At 32.7% G+C, this 18,075-nt stretch overlaps 1 protein-coding gene across 1 annotated transcript; it reads left to right on the forward strand.

The window, feature by feature from the left end:
* The first annotated feature begins 4,958 nt into the window (after positions 1-4,958).
* Positions 4,959-7,669, forward strand: LOC107872112 (aspartyl protease family protein At5g10770). The gene is made up of 2 exons (XM_016718907.2): positions 4,959-5,296; positions 6,343-7,669. The coding sequence occupies exons 1-2, from the start codon at positions 5,146-5,148 to the stop codon at positions 7,533-7,535; spliced, it is 1,344 nt and encodes a 447-aa protein (XP_016574393.1). The 5' UTR covers positions 4,959-5,145; the 3' UTR covers positions 7,536-7,669.
* The last annotated feature ends 10,406 nt before the right edge of the window (positions 7,670-18,075 follow it).

Below are 18,075 nucleotides of genomic sequence, written 5' to 3' on the forward strand. Positions count from 1 at the left end.
GTTCATGATTTTTTTCTTGCTAATTAATGGTTGTTTATTTTTTCGTTCAGTATGAGCCAGTTGGGGATCTGTCCCAATGGCTCTTCAGTCTTATGTAGTAGAGGCTTTGTGAGACTAGAGTACCGGTATGTACAGAACCTTAGTATTTTGATTGTACAGGACAATATTACTTTGTATCTCAGTATGTTCATGGCATGATTATTCTTCCTTATTACCGCTCGATTATTGTCATGGTGAATTATAGGAGTAAAGACCGACTCAGAGGGTTAGCTTAAGGCTGTGTGCGGCCTTAAGCACCGTGTGACGTCTCGAAAAAGATTCTTGGGGCGTAACATTTTCAGTGCAGCTTAATGTAACTAGTGCTGCCAAACTAATTATAGCGTAAGCCTAATTGCTAGTTACATAAAGGATCAACTATGAAGGTGAACGAAATGCAAATTGTCGCACTCGGAGTGTGTTCAATGTGCCCAAAAAAAAATTTAATCTTCTTTATGTTTGATTAGGCAAATATTTTGAAAAGCATTTGCTTAAAAAAGACAAATTAATTAAAAATTAAATTTCACTCGTGAGAGCATGGAAAACAAGATTCTTAATTAACATGTCATATTGATTATCTTCTTCCCACCCTTAACACTCCGACTGCTCCCACCACCCGGGCCCATGGCCCCATAGTGTTCGCCCAAACATACATATAGGGCAAAATTTCCACCAGAAATTCGTAGATATATATTCTGGTTCCAGTGACCTTTCTTGCGCGACAAAAGAGACACCCCAATTATTTTGGATTACTGGTGGACTGACTGACCTGGTCTCAATTTTAATTGGGTTAAAGCAACGTAACGTTCTCTAGTCTATCACTTGATGGAGACAATTTACATAATACCAATAATTTTATTATATATTTACTATATCTCTATTTTCAATGTGCTAATAATTTGTAAATAGAACTTAATTGAAGTGGTTATGTTGAGCCTTAATGATTGAGATATTAGAGAGACATATTCTTACCTTCTTAATGCTTTCTTTTTGTTTCATTATCTGCGAGGTTCCTGACAGATAAATAGTTGATCTTTGTTAACTTAATACTCGTCTTAAGAGAATATTTATTAGAAGTTTATTTTATCAAATTAATCTTATTAATTATATTTTGAAAATATAAATTTAAGTATATATACTTTATTTAGTTATTTAATAATAGAAGTCGTATTGAAAGAATAAAATAAAATTCACTTGATTTTATAAAAGAGACAACTAAATTGAAATAACTTTTTTTAGAAAGAGGATCAACAAGTGACGGACCCAGAATTTTATATAAGTGGGTTCAATCAGCAAATAAGTAAAGGTTAATGATATCGATAGTGTAGCGCTAAACACAACAAATAATTTTTTCGTTGCTCTTTTATTGTTTCTTCTTTTTATTTTTATTTTTTAATAATATAATATCAAAATATGATTTATTTTTAAAAATAAAACAACACTCGACTTTTTTTTTATTTAACAAAGATGGAAATAAATTAAAAATATGCAAAATGAAGATATATTTTTAAAAACTAAAATCAAAGTAGACTAACAAAATATATATATGTATAGTTGCATGTTTTAGCTAAAAACTATTAAAATATATATATATATATATATATATATTTAAATAGAAAAAAAAATGTGTGTGTGTGTGTGTGTGTCAAAATTCAATTAATAAAAATTTAAATTTTATTTGAAGTATAGTAGATTTTAGATTTTTATTGAATTTGAGTATAAAAAATAAAATATACAAATTGAAAAAGAAAAAGAGAAAGAAACTAGAAGTGATAAAATTTATAGTTACACTACACTGACATCGAATAATTAATATGATCTAATATTTTCGATAATATAGCTAATTTGGCCTTACCATGTGTGATATGAGCATAATATTCAACCAATTTGGTCCTATCATATGTGGTACTCATACTCAGCAAAATTGAGTAAAATTGTAACCATCAAAAGGCAGTTGATGGGAATCTAACTAGAGGCGGATCTAAGATTTCAAACTTGTGGGTTCCCAATAAAATAAATAAAGCTGAAAAAGTTAAAAAAAAAAAAAAAGAAAAAAAAAACTCCACAGAGATTCGAACTCATGACCAAGAGCAGCATGACATACATCTCAAGTATGCCCCTCCTACCACTAAGTTATCCTATTATTTTTGTTATGAGTTCCTACTTGTTAATATTTAAAATCATTGAGAATTTTTCTAATGTAATTATAAGTTTTACGGTAGGGGGTGGAGGTTCCCGAGAACCTCCACCGAATAACGTAAATCTGCCCCTGAATCTAACCCATGTGCGGGTCATAAACTTAAACCCATTCAACCGTTGTGTTGCAGCCAGACTTTGTCTAGTGTGGGTTCAAATGAGTATTTGTAATCTAAATAAAAATAATTTTCGCTGGCTAAATAAGAAATTCCGCACGAAGTGGGTTCAATTGAACCCATTTGACATAATGTGGGTCCGCCCCTGGGGTCAACTAAAAACCGAGATGGAGGAATAGTATATGAAATGTAAGGTTCTTAATTACTCTAGAGATTATATTCAATCAAAGAGTTTATCAATGTCGAAATGTTAAGAGGTTTTTACTTCTGTTCATATAGTATATTTTTGTTAAGGATAAAAAATACATCTAAACTATCTTTTTCTTATTTTAATTTTATACCCAAACTATGGAGATTGTGACTTCCTTTTTGAACTATCACCTAAAATGACATGGGTCGGCCATTTTTTAAAAAAATGGCCACAATTTGAAAAGATGAACAACTGTAGTCAGTCGATTATTTTTAATTTCCTTTATTAGTCATTTGGCCCAATTGGGCTCATGCCGTCTCTATACTTAATTGATACACTTTTATATCAAATTGATACACTTTTATACTAAATTGATACACTTTTTAAAAAAGAGAAAAGAAATTCTATGCAAGCACATGCAGCCCTATACTCAATTGATACTCTTTTATACCACATTAATATACTTTTATACTACATTGATACACTTGCAGTGTCCATATACTCAATTGATACTCTCTTATACTAGATTGATACATTTTTAAAATGCATGTAGAAATTATATAGAGTCGTATAAAATGTGTATCTAAATAATAATCGTAGTTAAAAATTGTGTAGAATATGTATAAAAATGCTATAATTATTATATAGAATATGTATATGTATAGAAACTGTATCATTATTATATATATAAATATATATCTTTAACAATTTTATTATATTAAAAGTATATGATATTGTATTTTATTGTATAAATAAGTAAAACTAAACAAAACAAATAGTATGTTATTTTAATAATGTTGATGAATGCAAAATAATTAAAAAAAAAGAAGCAATTACTCGATTGTTTAAAAAAATAAAAAAGAGTACAATCTTTCAAAAATGAGTAGAATTTATATATATATATATATATACATACATACATACATACATACATACATATATATATATATATATATAGCACTTAAAAAAGATTTTCATGTAAATGATTTAGAATAAAACTTATAAATCTAACTATTGTCATGTAAATGATTTAGAATAAAACTCATAAATCTACCTAAAAGTTTAGTTCAATTGTTCAACGTCTACATTGACTTTTGAAAGTGAAATGGACTAAATTTTGATTATTAAAAAGTATAAATAACATAAATATCAGTCCTTTTGGAAGTAATTACACTCTCTCCCACTTTTTAAATTACTTTACTCTCTCTCCATATTAATATACATAACATAGGTCATATATACTTAGCATTCTGTGTATATGTTGGGATTTTTGTAATATGTTTAGAGAGTTGGAATTTTGTGTAATATTGAAAACATAAGTTGTGTATTTGTGTAATTTTTAGTTTTAAAAAAAAAAAAAGAGCCAAAAAAAAATGAGTCCATTAAAGATGAAAAGTCGGTCCAGTACACAAAACGGAATGGGCCAAATTGTGATGTTGAATTGAGGGGGATACGTGCGCCCATTCCTTAATGATTATTTATTAGGTTTTTAAATTTAGGTGCTAGTTTTGTAAAAATGATTTTAGTTTTAGGTGTTATTTTTATCCTTTTCTGATGGCGTGTGTATTATATTCTCTATTAGTTTTGTTCAATAATTCTGCCACGTGACACTCCACGTAAAAAATAATTCCACAGTCGCAAAAGTTAAATAAATTATTGTGAGGTTAACAATTTAAGTTAAAGGTTATAAATTATCAGTTTGTGTATTAATTTATTCTCCATCACATCTGACATTTTCTTTTCCACCTTCTCTGTTGTGTGTCCGTCGTGGAATCAATATCTTCCTGCTTGTTTTCCACTATTAAGCTACAATTTTGTCCTGGTTTCAAACACAATAGCTTCCACTGCGTAATCAACTAATAGAATCATTATATATATCATGTTGACGAAGATTTTATGGTCTAACACGCTTGAAAGCATTTATAGACAAACATTTGATCTAGTCAACGTCTAGGTGTGGTTTACTAATCAATAAGTGATAATTCATATAGAAAACTCACACATTCAAATAATTAAGATATAAAAATTAAAAAAGAGATAATTTAAGTGTGTTTTTAACCCTTTAGTCCTTCACTCTATTTTTTTCTTTTTAAAGAGAATGTTGAAGGCATAAAGCCATAAACTAAGGATAATTAGAAAGATTATCATTTTATATATTTCAATAAATTGTACATAGTTAATGATGAAACAACTTAAAAATCGACAGATATATATAGATTCAATTGCATCAAATGATAGATTGGTCTATGTCAATTTATTACTACTTTTATATGTAAATTGAGATGCTATCAATTTCTTTAATCTTATGGATAGAAATTAACACAGTCAGAATCTTCATTGTACATCACAAATAATCTAATTTTAAAATATACAAAAATCTTAGAAATCTTCCAAAGAAATCCCCACCTTGACAATTATTGGTCAATAACGGGTGAGACTAAAAGTATTAGTGAAAGAAAAAGAAGAAAGAAGAATATCAAAGACTTTTAAGTCTTCCTCCTTTAGCATTGAAATCTTGGTTGATGCTATAAACAAATTAAAGGAGCTAAGAAGCACAAAAAAAAAAGGGAAATCTGTTTTGAGTACTTTCACTCTACAGAAATATTTATGGCTTGGATGTATACACACACTCCTACAATATGCTTGTTTTTAGTCATGTATTACCTAATAGTTATAATGCCTATTCTTGGAGAAACACTAACTCACTCTCACTCTCAGGTGGAACCAAAATCCAACTGCCACAGATCTAGTAGCCCAGGTAATTAAATTCTTCCCATTTAATTTGCATGTCTACATACATATGCGACCTGTGGCGGAGCTACATGTACTTTAACGGTGTTAATCGACAGCCCTTCATCAAAAAATCACACTGCTAGATAGAAATATATGCAATTACATATTGACGCCTACCCGTTTAATCAACAGCCCTTCATTGAAAAATCCCACTGCTAGATAGAAATATATGCAATTACATATTGACGCCTACCCTTTTAATAAAAGTTCTGGCTCCATCACTCTGTGTGTCATGATTTTATAGTAACCTACAACTTCATAATATGTTCATATGAATGTCATGATACAATGGAGTTACAGGTCCGACCGGAGAAATTAGGCTCGTGTATGAAATGTCTTGGATATTAATTGAGTTGGTGACCAATTCTTAACATAGAACAGTGAGATAGATCTCTCTTAGCTTCTAGCTGCTTTTAAAACTCAATTTCAGTCCAAGAAAGATTGCTTGAACTTGGATAAAACCCATGAAAGGGTGATTTGAAATTGATTCATCGCCTTTTAAATAGTAAAAACGACTAGAAAATTTTTGCCAAAATGTGATGCAAGTATGCATGATATCGTCTTGACTTTATTTCTGAGTAATCGTACATAACATGTTAAAAATATTTAAAATTTTAGGCTAACTGTATTGCTACGGAAAAGAAACTAAAAATTTAAAAGTGTAATTTAACTATATAAAATATTATCATCTAAAATTTAGTATGACATAAAATAAAATCTATATAATAACTGATCACTTTTTGATCCGCTTTTTAATGTTCAGCCATCGTTTTAAAGTGTAATGAAAAAATAGCCAATTTTTAGTTACATTTTACCACTTTATGGGTATTATTAATGATATTTTTCATTCTCGTTTTCTAGTCATTTTTGTAATCCAATTTATATTCTCTTTTGTAATTTTGATCCACCCCTCTTCCGAAACATAAATTTTGAAACTGTAGCAATATTTGCCTAATTCATCTAGTGTATTTGTTTTCATAGTGCTTACGGAATTATTATGGTTTTATATAGGTCTAGTAATTGGACCGCATAGGTTGGAAAGAGTTTCTAGATTTGAACCTTGCTCCCCAAATGCTAATCGAACGGAAACTCCACCATCTAGAAAACTTCTAAACAGGAATCAAGCTAGAGTTCATTCAATCAATAAGAAACAAAATCGACATAGCTATAGTTACCGTCTTTCTGATAATGGGTATGATGCAATTAATTCTGATTATGGGCCATTTACTGTAAAGATAAGTCTTGGCACACCACCACAAGATTATAATTTAATTGTGGACACTGGTAGCCGTTGGACTTGGGTACGTTGCCAATCTTGTACCGAAGGTTGTACATCAAACGATCCTCCATATGATCCTTCCAAATCCTCGTGCCAGGGTACATTACGGAATCCTTTTCATGTCACTTATGGTGATAACTCCTTTATAAGAGGCATTTGGGGATGTGATACTCTCAATATAGATGATCTTGGTAACATAGCGAACTTCCAATTTGGTTGTGGCCAAGTAAACATTGATCACGATGGCGAAAATTTTGTTGATGCAGCTGGATTTCTTGGACTTGGCAAAGGAGACTTCTCTTTGGCATCTCAAAGTGGTACATCAATGCAAATGTTTAGCTATTTTGTCCCAGAAAATAGTGGTAACGGGGATCTACATTTTGGGGATAAAGCCGGAGCAAAATCTAACACTTGTTCGAACCAATTTGTACCATTGGTTCAAGGGGACGATCAAGAAAAATACTATATTGATTTAGTTGATATAAGTGTAGATGGAAACAAACTTAATGTTCCATGGACTGAATCCACGTCTCGAGGGACAATTATAGACAGTGGAACTGTCATCACTCGATTGCCAGAAGAGGTATACACTGTGTTTCGTGATGCTTTTAGGCAGTTCATGTCGAGTTATACATTGTTAGAACAAGACCCTTCAGAGCTCCTGGATACTTGCTATAGCTTAGTGGGTGTTGAACAATTTTTGTTACCAGAGATTAAATTCCATTTTGGGCAAGAAAGTACTATTGATGTGACTTTGTCAAAGAGGGGAGCAATATGGAAGAATAGTGATACAGTAAGTTGTTTGGCTTTTGCTGCAACAGATAACAATGGCATTATTGGTATCGTTCAACAGCGTGGATTCAATGTGTTTTATGATTTGGATGGGGGAAGAATTGGATTTGGCACTAATTGTGCTGCTAGCTGATTAGTTAGAGCGTTTCCAATTGTTTGTTTTTCATGTTATTTGTCAAATGTTTGTTTATATAATAGCAACTTCTTGTTGAAGGGCTACTTTCTGCCAGATGTTTGCATCAAGTTAATCAATAATTATTAATTACATATAAACTTGTTTTATCAATTGCTTAGTTAATTACTTAGCTTGTATAATCATTTTAATGACTACTTATATATAGCAACTTCTTGTTGTTGAAGGAAAACACTTTGTTGGGTTCAAAGTATATGAAAAAAGAGTGAATGAAAAATGGAGGAAAAATGATGAAGAAGAGAGATACCAATTTAGAAAGTGTACTTCCAAATTGGAAAGTTCACTCTTTCTCCCACATTGGTGGAAGAAGAGAACTTGTGAGTGTTTAAAATAAGGAACACTTACTTCACATGGTAAGTGAGGCAAGAAATAAGAGATGCCTTGTGCTGTTGTCTTTGGCTTTGGATTTGGATTTGTCAAGTGGTTGATCGATGAGATCTATTCTATCTTTCTGGACAAAGTTTATTTGACAAAAATTCATAAATTCAGTTCGAAAATACCAAAGGGAAAAACACAACTTTTTTCTATGTTTTGATACTCCATTTATATGCACGCATGCAGATTCCGAAATAGTGTTTCGAAACAATAGAGTGCTGAAATGAAGAGATGCAACCCTTCAACAAAATAACACACTGATTCATGAAATGGTATGCTGGTTCGGAAAAGACATATTCTTTGGACGAACAGACATACCTTTTCCAAAAAGGTCACACCTTTTAAGTAAATCATTGCCACTTTTCAGAAGAGGCACATGTTGGCTATAAAAACCTGCTTTCATCCACAGGTTTAGGAACGAATTTTCTGAAATACAAATTCTCTTCTTGTTTTGAAAAACTTTCTATGTGATCTATCAAACCGTTGGGTGAGTTCGCTGAATCCAACAATTTGAGGTACCGCTATTGTTCGGATTGGAGGTCATTTTATCCTGGGAGGAAAATTTCAAAACCTCGGATATAGTGAGGGAAATTATTACTTAAGGACACTCCGTGAATTCGGAGGACTTGGTCTTAAATTCTGTTTCATCTCTTTTCTGAATCTTAACACACTTCTTAGATAGATTATTCATAATTTAGTGTTGAAGGTGTTACAGAACTTCATAAGTGTTCTTGTTTATACATGAACTATTATTGAAGTTGGTGTTGCAATTATACAGATTCTTATACCCGAAAATACATATAAGATAACAATCTTATGGAATAAATTTTTTTCTTGCAGAATCTGTATTGCTTATTTTTGGAGATTAAAGTTTTAAGCTTTCTACTCCGTTTGAACTTAACTAGTGATTCGAAGTCATAAAATCTTCATCATAAGTTAAAGATCATTCGGTTGACGATTGAAAGTCATAAAAACTTCATCGTTAACTAGAAACAAGAAAAAGAGTTTAAAGTTGCTTGACTTTATAAGTAGTATTCTGAAAATACTAAATTTTATTGTCTTGTGGTAACAGAAAAAATGACTAACGAAAGTCAAATGCAAGATGCGGCTACGACTGTGGGGGCAACTAGTATTGCCTCAACAAGTCGAGGAAATACTCCGCAACCAATGGCACCTACGGAGAAACCCAAAAAAATTGCGGACATTGACTTTAAGCGATGGCAACAAAAGATATTCTTTTACCTCACCACTCTATGCCTTCAAAGGTTCGCTACTAAGGATGCTCCTGAGGTGCCCGAGGGAACCTCGGACAAAGAGAATTTCATGATTGTAGAAGCTTGGAAATCCTCGGACTTCCTTTGCAGGAATTATATATTGAGTGGTCTCCAAGACGACCTCTACAATGTTTACAGTTGAACTAAGACATCGAAGGAATTGTGGGGGGCACTAGAACGAAAATACAAGACAGAGGATGCGGGAATTAAGAAATTGTATGTTGCAAGGTTCTTGGACTTTAAAATGATAGATAGTAAATTGGTTGTCTCTCAAGTGCAGCAATTGCAAGTAATCATTCACGATCTCCTAGCAGAAGGTATATTTTTGAAAAACACCTTAGTTGAATAAATTGAAAATGATCTGAGTACTCACATAAACTATTTTGGAGGTTTGACTGTGAATGAAGCATTTCAAGTAGCAGCGATCATTAAGAAGCTACCACCTATGTGGAAAGACTTCAAAAACTACTTGAAGTACAAACGCAAGGAGATGACTGTCAAAAATATTATTGTATGACTACATATTAAAGAGGATAATAAGACTGCCGAGAGAAGGTCAAAAGGGAATTCTATAATTAATGTAGCACATATTGTAGAAGATGACCAAAATAATTCTAAGAAAAGAAAGAAAGCTGAACAAAGAAGCCATCTACCCAAGAAGAAATTCAAGGCAAAGTTCTTCAACTGTGGGGAATCCTAAGAAAGGCAAGAAAAAGGACCAAGCAAATATGATTGAATCCAATAAGGAATGTGATGATCTGTGTGCTATGTTTTCAGAATGCAACTTGGTGGGGAATCCTCGCGAGTGGTGGATGGATTCTAGTGCCACCCACCATGTTTGTGCCAACAAAGAGTTGTTTTCACCATTTGCTCCGGCTCAAGTGGAAGAAATGATCTACATGGCTATCTCCACTATGTCTAAGGTAGAAGGAACAGAAAAAGTGGGCTTGAAAATGACTTCAGAAAAGGTCTTGACACTTAACAATATCTTGTACGTTCTAGAAATACGTAGGAACTTGATTTCTGTTTCACTTCTAGACAAGAACGGATTCAAATGTGTAACCATTTTTGAAAAAATTATAATTAGCAAAGGAGAAGTGTATGTAGGAAAAGGCTATCTCACCGAGGGCCTTTATAAAATGAATATAATGAATGTTGAAATAAATAAAAGTTCAAATTCTTCTTACTTGCTTGAGTCTTATAATTTATAGCATGAATGTTTAGGCCATGTTAATTACAAAACATTACGAAAATTGATTAACTTAGAAGTTTTGTCAAACTTTGAGTGCAATAAATCAAAGTGTCAAATGTGTGTAGAATCAAAGTATGCAAAGCATCCTTATAAGTCCGTTGAAAGGAATTCCAATTCTTTAGACTTAGTACACACTGACATTTGTGATATGAAGTCAACACCATCACGTGGTGGGAAAAAGTATTTCATAACTTTTATTGACGATTACACTAGATATTTTTATGTCTACTTGCTAAATAGTAAGGATAAAGCGATAGATGCATTTAGGCAATACAAAACTAAAGTAGAAAATCATTTAGAGAAAAAGATAAAAATGATAAGAAGTGATAGCGACGGAGAATATGAATTTCCCTTCGCCGAAATATGTGTAGAGAATGGAATTGTCCATCAAACTATGGCCCCGTATTCACCTCAATCTAACGAAATTGCGAAAAGGAAAAACCGAATGTCTTGCTTATAAGTTTTGGTTTACTGCAAAATTTATGGGGGGAGTCTATCCTTACAGCCAATTGTATACTCAATAGAGTTCCCCATAGTAATACACAATTAATTTCTTTTAATAATGAAAAGGAAGGAAATCCAACTTGAAATATTTCAAAGTGTGGGGGTGTCTAGCAAAGATCCAAGTTCCTATGCCTAAGAGGGTTAAGATAGGATCTAAGACTATGGACTGCGTGTTCATAGGATATGATAAAAACAGTAAAGCATGTCAATTTTTGATTCATAGATTCAAACATCCGAATATAAATAAAAATACGATAATTGAATCAGATAATGCTGAATTCTTTGAAAATATTTACCTGTATAAAACTAGACATGAACAGTCTAGTGGAGGGTCTAAACGACCTTGAGATAAACCAAGTGAGACATAATGAAGAGAATCCAATAGGTAGTACACGTCAAAGAACTTCTACTATATTTGGATCAGATTTTGTAATATTTCTCTTAGAAAATGAGCCTCAAACATTTAAAGAAGCGATGTCGTCGTCAGACTCATCTTTTTAGAAAGAGGCAGTCAATAGTGAGATTGATTCAATTTTGAGAAACCATACGTGGGAATTGGTTGATCTTCCTCCAGAAAATAAACCTTTAGGTCCTAAATGGATCTTCAAAAAGAAAATGAAAACGGATGGTACTATTGACAAATACAAGGCAAGACTTGTAGTAAAAGGCTTCAAGTAAAAAGAAGGCCTTGATTACTTTGATACATACTCGCTAGTAACAAGGATAACATCAATTCGAATGTTAATTGCCTTGGCGGCAGTATATGGTCTTGAAATCCATTAAATGGATATGAAAACCGCATTCCTAATTGGAGAATTGAAGGAAGAAATTTACATGGAACAACCTGAGAGTCTTGTGATTCCAAAAAAAGAGAATAAGGTGTGTAAACTTATTAAGTCATTGTATGGACTAAAGCAAGCACCCAAACAATCGCATGCGAAGTTTGACCAAACCATGTTGGCAAATGGGTTCAAGATAAATGAATGTGATAAATGTGTTTACATTAAAGACACTCCGAATCACCAAGTCATTGTTTGTTTATATGTAGATGATATATTGATCATCAGTAGAGACATTTCAGACATAAATGCAATGAAACAAATGCTTGAAAGTAAGTTCGATATGAAAGACTTTGGAGTTGTGGATGTGATCTTAGGTATAAGAATCTATACAACTCCACAAGGGTTGGCATTGTCATAGTCTCATTATATCGAAAAGGTACTTGACAAATTCAAGTATATGGAATTCGGTATTGTTAAGACTCCTTTGGATGTAAGCTTTGCACTTTGAAAAAATGAAGGTAAAAGTGACTCACAATTGGAGTACGTAAGAGTATTTGGCTGTTTAATGTATAAAATATATTGTACACGACTAGATATAGCATGCGCTATTAGTAAATTGAGTCGGTACACAAGTAATCCCAACAAAACTCATTGGATGGCAATGAAAAGTATCTTAAATACACTCAAGACTATGCCTTGCATTATAATAAATATCCTGCGATACTTGAAGGATATAGTGATGCAAATTGGATCACCAGATCGAACGAAGTAAAATCTACAAGTGGATATGTATTTACTATCGGTGGAGGAGCAGTCTCTTGAAAATCATCCAAACAGACTTATATTGCTCGCTTTACAATGGAATCTGAATTTATCACATTGGATAAAGCCGGTGAAGAAGCAGAATGGCTCCAAAATTTCTTGAAAGATATTTCTTATTGGCCCAAACCAGTATGTATACACTGTGATAGCCAAATGGAAATAGGTAGGGCAGGAAGAATGATGTACAATGATAAATCTCGTCACATTCAACGGAGACATAATACTGTTAGGGAACTTTTCTCTAGTGAAATTATCACTGTTGACTATGTAAAGTCAGGATAATGTGTTAGATCCACTTATAAAAGGCCTATCTAGAGAAGGAGTGGAAAGGACATCTAAGGGAATGGGTTTAAGACCTAGGACAAGTCAGCATGACGGTAACTCTACCTAGCGGAGTGGAGATCCCAAGAGCTAGGTTCAAGGAGATCAAACAAAGTTGTGTCTGACAGTTTCAACATTGTCAATTACCCAACCCATTCTCATGATGTAGACAATGTTCAGTAAATAAGGATAAGACTTAAGGTGAAAAGTCTTTTAATGATTATCTAAATTTGGCAGATTTGACCAAATAATTCAATCTATAGGATTGAACATTTAGAAATTACCTATGTGAGGGCGAAGTGGAAGCCGCTTCAAGGAGAATGTTAGTAAAGGCCTATTTTCTAAGCTCTCATAAAACCGGAACGTGTTCATGGCTGAAAAGAACAAAACCGTGAGAACCATAAATGATAAAAGGATGGTTGTGTGATATATGTTGTCTAGGTGTACACTAAACCTCGATGGTTCAAAGATATCAAATCTACCAATTCACCGAGTGCATCCGATGCATGTTCACTATGAAAAGTTCAAAGGAAAACCCATTTATCCAGATGCTATCAGTTTTTTCTTAATGATCGCATACTTGTCCGTAAAAATTTTACGAAAAAAATAGACATTTTCCATTCATGTGGGGGATTATTGGGTTCAAAGTATATGAAAAAGTGTGAATGAAAAATAGATGAAAAATGGTGGAGAAGGGAGACACCAATTTAAAAAGTGTACTCCCAAATTGGAAAGTTCACTCTTTCTCCCACATTATGAAAGAAGAGAACTTGTGAGTGTTTAAAATAACGAACACTTAATCCATATGGTAAGCGAGGCAAGAAATAAGAGATTCCTCACACCATCATCGTCGTCTCTTGCTCATCTCGGCTTCGGCTTCAGCTTCGGATTTGGATTTGGATTTGTTAAATGATTGATGGATGAGATCTATCTTTTTGGAGAAAGTTTATTTGACAAAAATTAGAAATTCAATTTGAAAATACCAAAGGGAAAAACATAACTTTTTTATGTGTTTTGATACTCCATTTATATGCATGCATACAGATTCTGAAATCGTGTTTTGAAATAGTGCAGTACTGAAATAAAGGGATGCAACCCTTCAACGAACTGACACACTGATTCATGAAATGATATGCCAGTTCAAAAAAGACACATTCTTTAGATGAACAGACATGGATTTTCCAGAAAGGTCACACCTTTTAAGTGAACCATTTCTACTTTTTAGAAGAGGCACATGTTGGCTATATAAACCTTCTTTCATCCACAGGTTTAGAAATGAATTTTTTGAAGTACAAACTCTCTTCTTGTCTTGAAAAACTTTCTGTGTGATATATCAAACCGTTGAGTGAGTTTTCTGAATCCAACAATTTGAGGTACCGCTATTGTTCGGATTGAAGACCATTTTACCTTGGGCGAAAGATTCTAAAATCTCGGGTACAGTGAAGAGAATTATTCCTTAATGATACTCCGTGAATTCGGAGGACTTGGTCTTAAATTCTATTTCATCTCTTTTCTGAATCTTAACATACTTCTTAGATAGATTATTTGTAATCTAGTGTTGAAGGTGTTACAGATCTTCATAAGTGTTCTTGTTTATACATGAACTATTGTTGAAGTTGGTATTGCAATCATACAGATTCTTGTACCCAAAAATACATAAAAGATAACACACTTACCCTCTTTCGTTATTTGCATCAAGTTAATCAACAATTGTTTGTACGTAAACTTGTTTTATCAAATTATTTAATTATGATTTGACGTAAATAAAGCGAGGAGATAAAATTTTTAGCCTCTTGGAAGGTTATACATGCCAATTGAATGCCCAATTTTCCTCGATATTTTACACAGTGGCTTTTAACCACGATTGAATCAATAATATCAAAACCAATGAGAATATACATATACTATTGAGAAGAAGAAAGACGTTACACATCATTAGCCTAACGAACACATATTAGTTAATGGAGATCACATTTCACAAAGTTAGTTAGTAGAATCTAAGTTAGTTAAAATAGTTGTTGCAGTCAACTAACTAAGCAACTTCTAATTCTCATGCTAACTGACCTATAATCTCACTATATATACATGTATGTACTCATTGATTAAAGCAAGGAATAACTAATCTCTTGACTACATTCTTCTCCTTTTTCTCTCTTCTTCTTCCTCTCTCATTTTTATTCTCATTTCCTATTTTTTTTATATTGTGAATTACTCTGCATTTTCAATGTTGTTTGATTACTTTGTAGCAACCTCTTAGCTATGGTATTATCTTGTTACTAGATTGTTACATGGTACCAGAGCATTGCAATCTAAAGGTCAAAACTCCACAACAATCATCTTGAGTGGTTATTACTCTACATTTCTCATTCTTGATTGATCAAATAATCAATAACTATTTTGTTTCTTTCTTTTCCTAAAATTTCTGTGAGATGAATTTGTCTGTTAATCGTTCTTGCATTACAACAATGGCATCTGATGGAAGTACCGAGCCTGTTAATGTTGCAATTTATGTTGATCCAAGTTCTACAAATGGCACATAAGTGCTTGATTATAATCATCCTTTTTATCTACAAAATAAGGTATGCAGACTCATCAAGTCATTATATGGTCTTAAGCAGGCTCCAAGGCAGTGCAATGCCAAGATAATAGAAGCACTAATGAGACTTAAATTCAATCAAAGAAAGTATGATCACTCTTTATTCATCAAGAAGACAGGAAAAGGAACTACTACAGTACTCATTTATGTTGATGACATATTAATAACAGAAGACAATCTTGAGTTGATAAAAGAAGCAAAGAAAGCATTACAATTATCTTTCCAAATGAAAGACTTGAGAGAACTAAAATATTTCTTAGGAATAGAGTTTTCTAGATCTAACAAATCAAGCTTAGATCAAGTCATTCTCATGCAATAAAGAAAGTATGTAATGGGGTTAATTTATGAGCTTGGTCTTTTAGCCTCAAAACCAGCTAATGCTCTTATGGATTGCAATCTAAAACTCACTATTAAAAAGTATGATGATCATGTTTCAAACAAAACTATAGGTGATGAACTACTTGATGATTAAGGATATTATCAGAAACTTATTAGGAAATTATTATATCTGATTGTTATAAGATCAGATATATCCTACTTTGTACAAATTTTGAGTCAATATCTACAACAACCTAAAAGATCTCACATGGAAGAAGCTAAAAGAATAGTGAGGTACCTAAAATGCAACTAGGACTTGGAGTACTATTGTCAAGCAAACCACATACTACAATCACAACATACTGTGATGCTTACTGGGAAGACTATGCACATATTCAAGGAAGTCAGTAATAGGTTTCCTAGTGAATATTGGAGAATCTATGGTATCTTAGAAATCAAAGAAACAATCTACTATATCTAGAAGCTCAGCTGAGTCAGAATATAGAAGCCTCGTTTCTACTACAGCAGAAGTAATCTGGTTACTGAGAATGTTTCAAGAGGTTGGGTTCAATGCTGATCGACCTGTGATAGTGTATACAGATAGCAAAGCTGCAATGCAAATTGAATCCAATCCCGTGTTTCATGAGAGAAAAAAAACACATAAAGAGTGATTGTCATTTCATCAGAGAAAAAAAATCCAACAACGCATTATGAATACTGAGTATATAAACAATAAGGATCAACCTACACAAATTCTAACTAAAGGTCTAAGCAAGGCTTAACGTATTTATCTAAGCTCCAAGCTATGTTTAATATCATCTCTACACCTAGATTGAGGAGGATTACTGAGAACAAGGAAGAGGTTACACATCATTAGCATAACAAACACTTATTAGTTAATAGAGATCACATTTCACAAAGTTAGTTAGTCGAATCTAAGTTAGTTAAAATAGTTGCAGCGGTTAACTAACTAACCAACTTCTAATCCTTATGCTTACCAACCTATAATATCACTATATATACATGTATGTATTCATTGATTAAAGCGAGGAATAACTAATCGCTTGACTACATTCTTCTCCTCTTTCTCTCTTTTTCTTCTTCTCCCTCTCTCATTCTCATTTCCTATTTGTTCTGTATTGTGAATTACTCTGCATTTTCAGAGTTTTTTTATTACTCTTGTAGTAAGCTCTTAGCTATGGTATTAGCTTGATACTAGATTGCTACATATACTATCCTCAGGTAGAGAAAATAACATGACCCAATTAAGGAAGATAAATGAAAAAGGGTAGAATCTCGAAATCAAATTAGACATATCTATAGGTAATTTGGTTGCAATAACCTATTTTCAAGCGAATATTTTTTCCTTTTTTGTTCATTTTTCGTCCTATTAAATTCTATTATAACGGTCCAAAAATAAAGGTGGCTGCGTACCATGACACGTGAGCCTACCACCCAAACTGGTACAAAAAAGGAAAAAGGAAAGATAGAAAACCCAAGGTAAGACTTCTAGAATGAAGCCAAACCATACGAGTAATCATAACAATGCGGAAAGAACTTATCCAATATACCAATCATGCCCAAAACCTGGTGTCAATAATGTAAGAACTGCTAATACAATACAGAAGTCAAATACATCAGAAAAATAACCACAAACAGATAATATTTGTCTCTGAATACTAATAAAGACATAACTAACATAAAAAGATAGAGGTGAACTCCGGATGCCTGAATTTCCAACTACTACCTTGAGTAATCTAAAGGAGCCCAAAAATTAACTAGTCTGAGGTGCACCCGAATGTGAAGCTGCAACAAAAGAGTGAAGTAGGAGTGAGTACGGTCCACTTATACTTAGTAGGTATCATAGGCCGACCGACCAAATTAGAAAATAAAGCATACAAAATACACACTAAGGGCACGTTACCTGCAATCAGAAAATGTTCCACAATAGTAGTCCACACCATTTGCGCTACCAGTTCTAATATATCACATATATTATAAAATCACATCAAGATAGGACACAAGTATGTATTATATCACATATAGGTAGAACAACGGAGAATATGTATATACAAAATCATTAAATACAAGTAAATGAAGATATAATAAATACATAGATGACAATTCAATATGGCAATACAACACAACATAACACAATAAAGTAAGTACAATGTATGTGATGATGATGATGATGATGATGATGGACGAGATCGTTGCATAGTCTTTGAAATCATTG

Source organism: Capsicum annuum, chromosome 1, assembly GCF_002878395.1.
Source record: "Capsicum annuum cultivar UCD-10X-F1 chromosome 1, UCD10Xv1.1, whole genome shotgun sequence".
Classification (NCBI taxonomy): Eukaryota; Viridiplantae; Streptophyta; class Magnoliopsida; order Solanales; family Solanaceae; genus Capsicum; species Capsicum annuum.

Coding starts and splice junctions, on each gene's coding strand:
- LOC107872112 (XM_016718907.2), top strand. CDS start 5,146: ATGGCTTGGATGTATACACACACTCCTACAATATGCTTGTTTTTAGTC. Junction 5,297..6,342: donor CCACAGATCTAGTAGCCCAG/GTAATTAAATTC, acceptor GGTTTTATATAG/GTCTAGTAATTGGACCGCAT.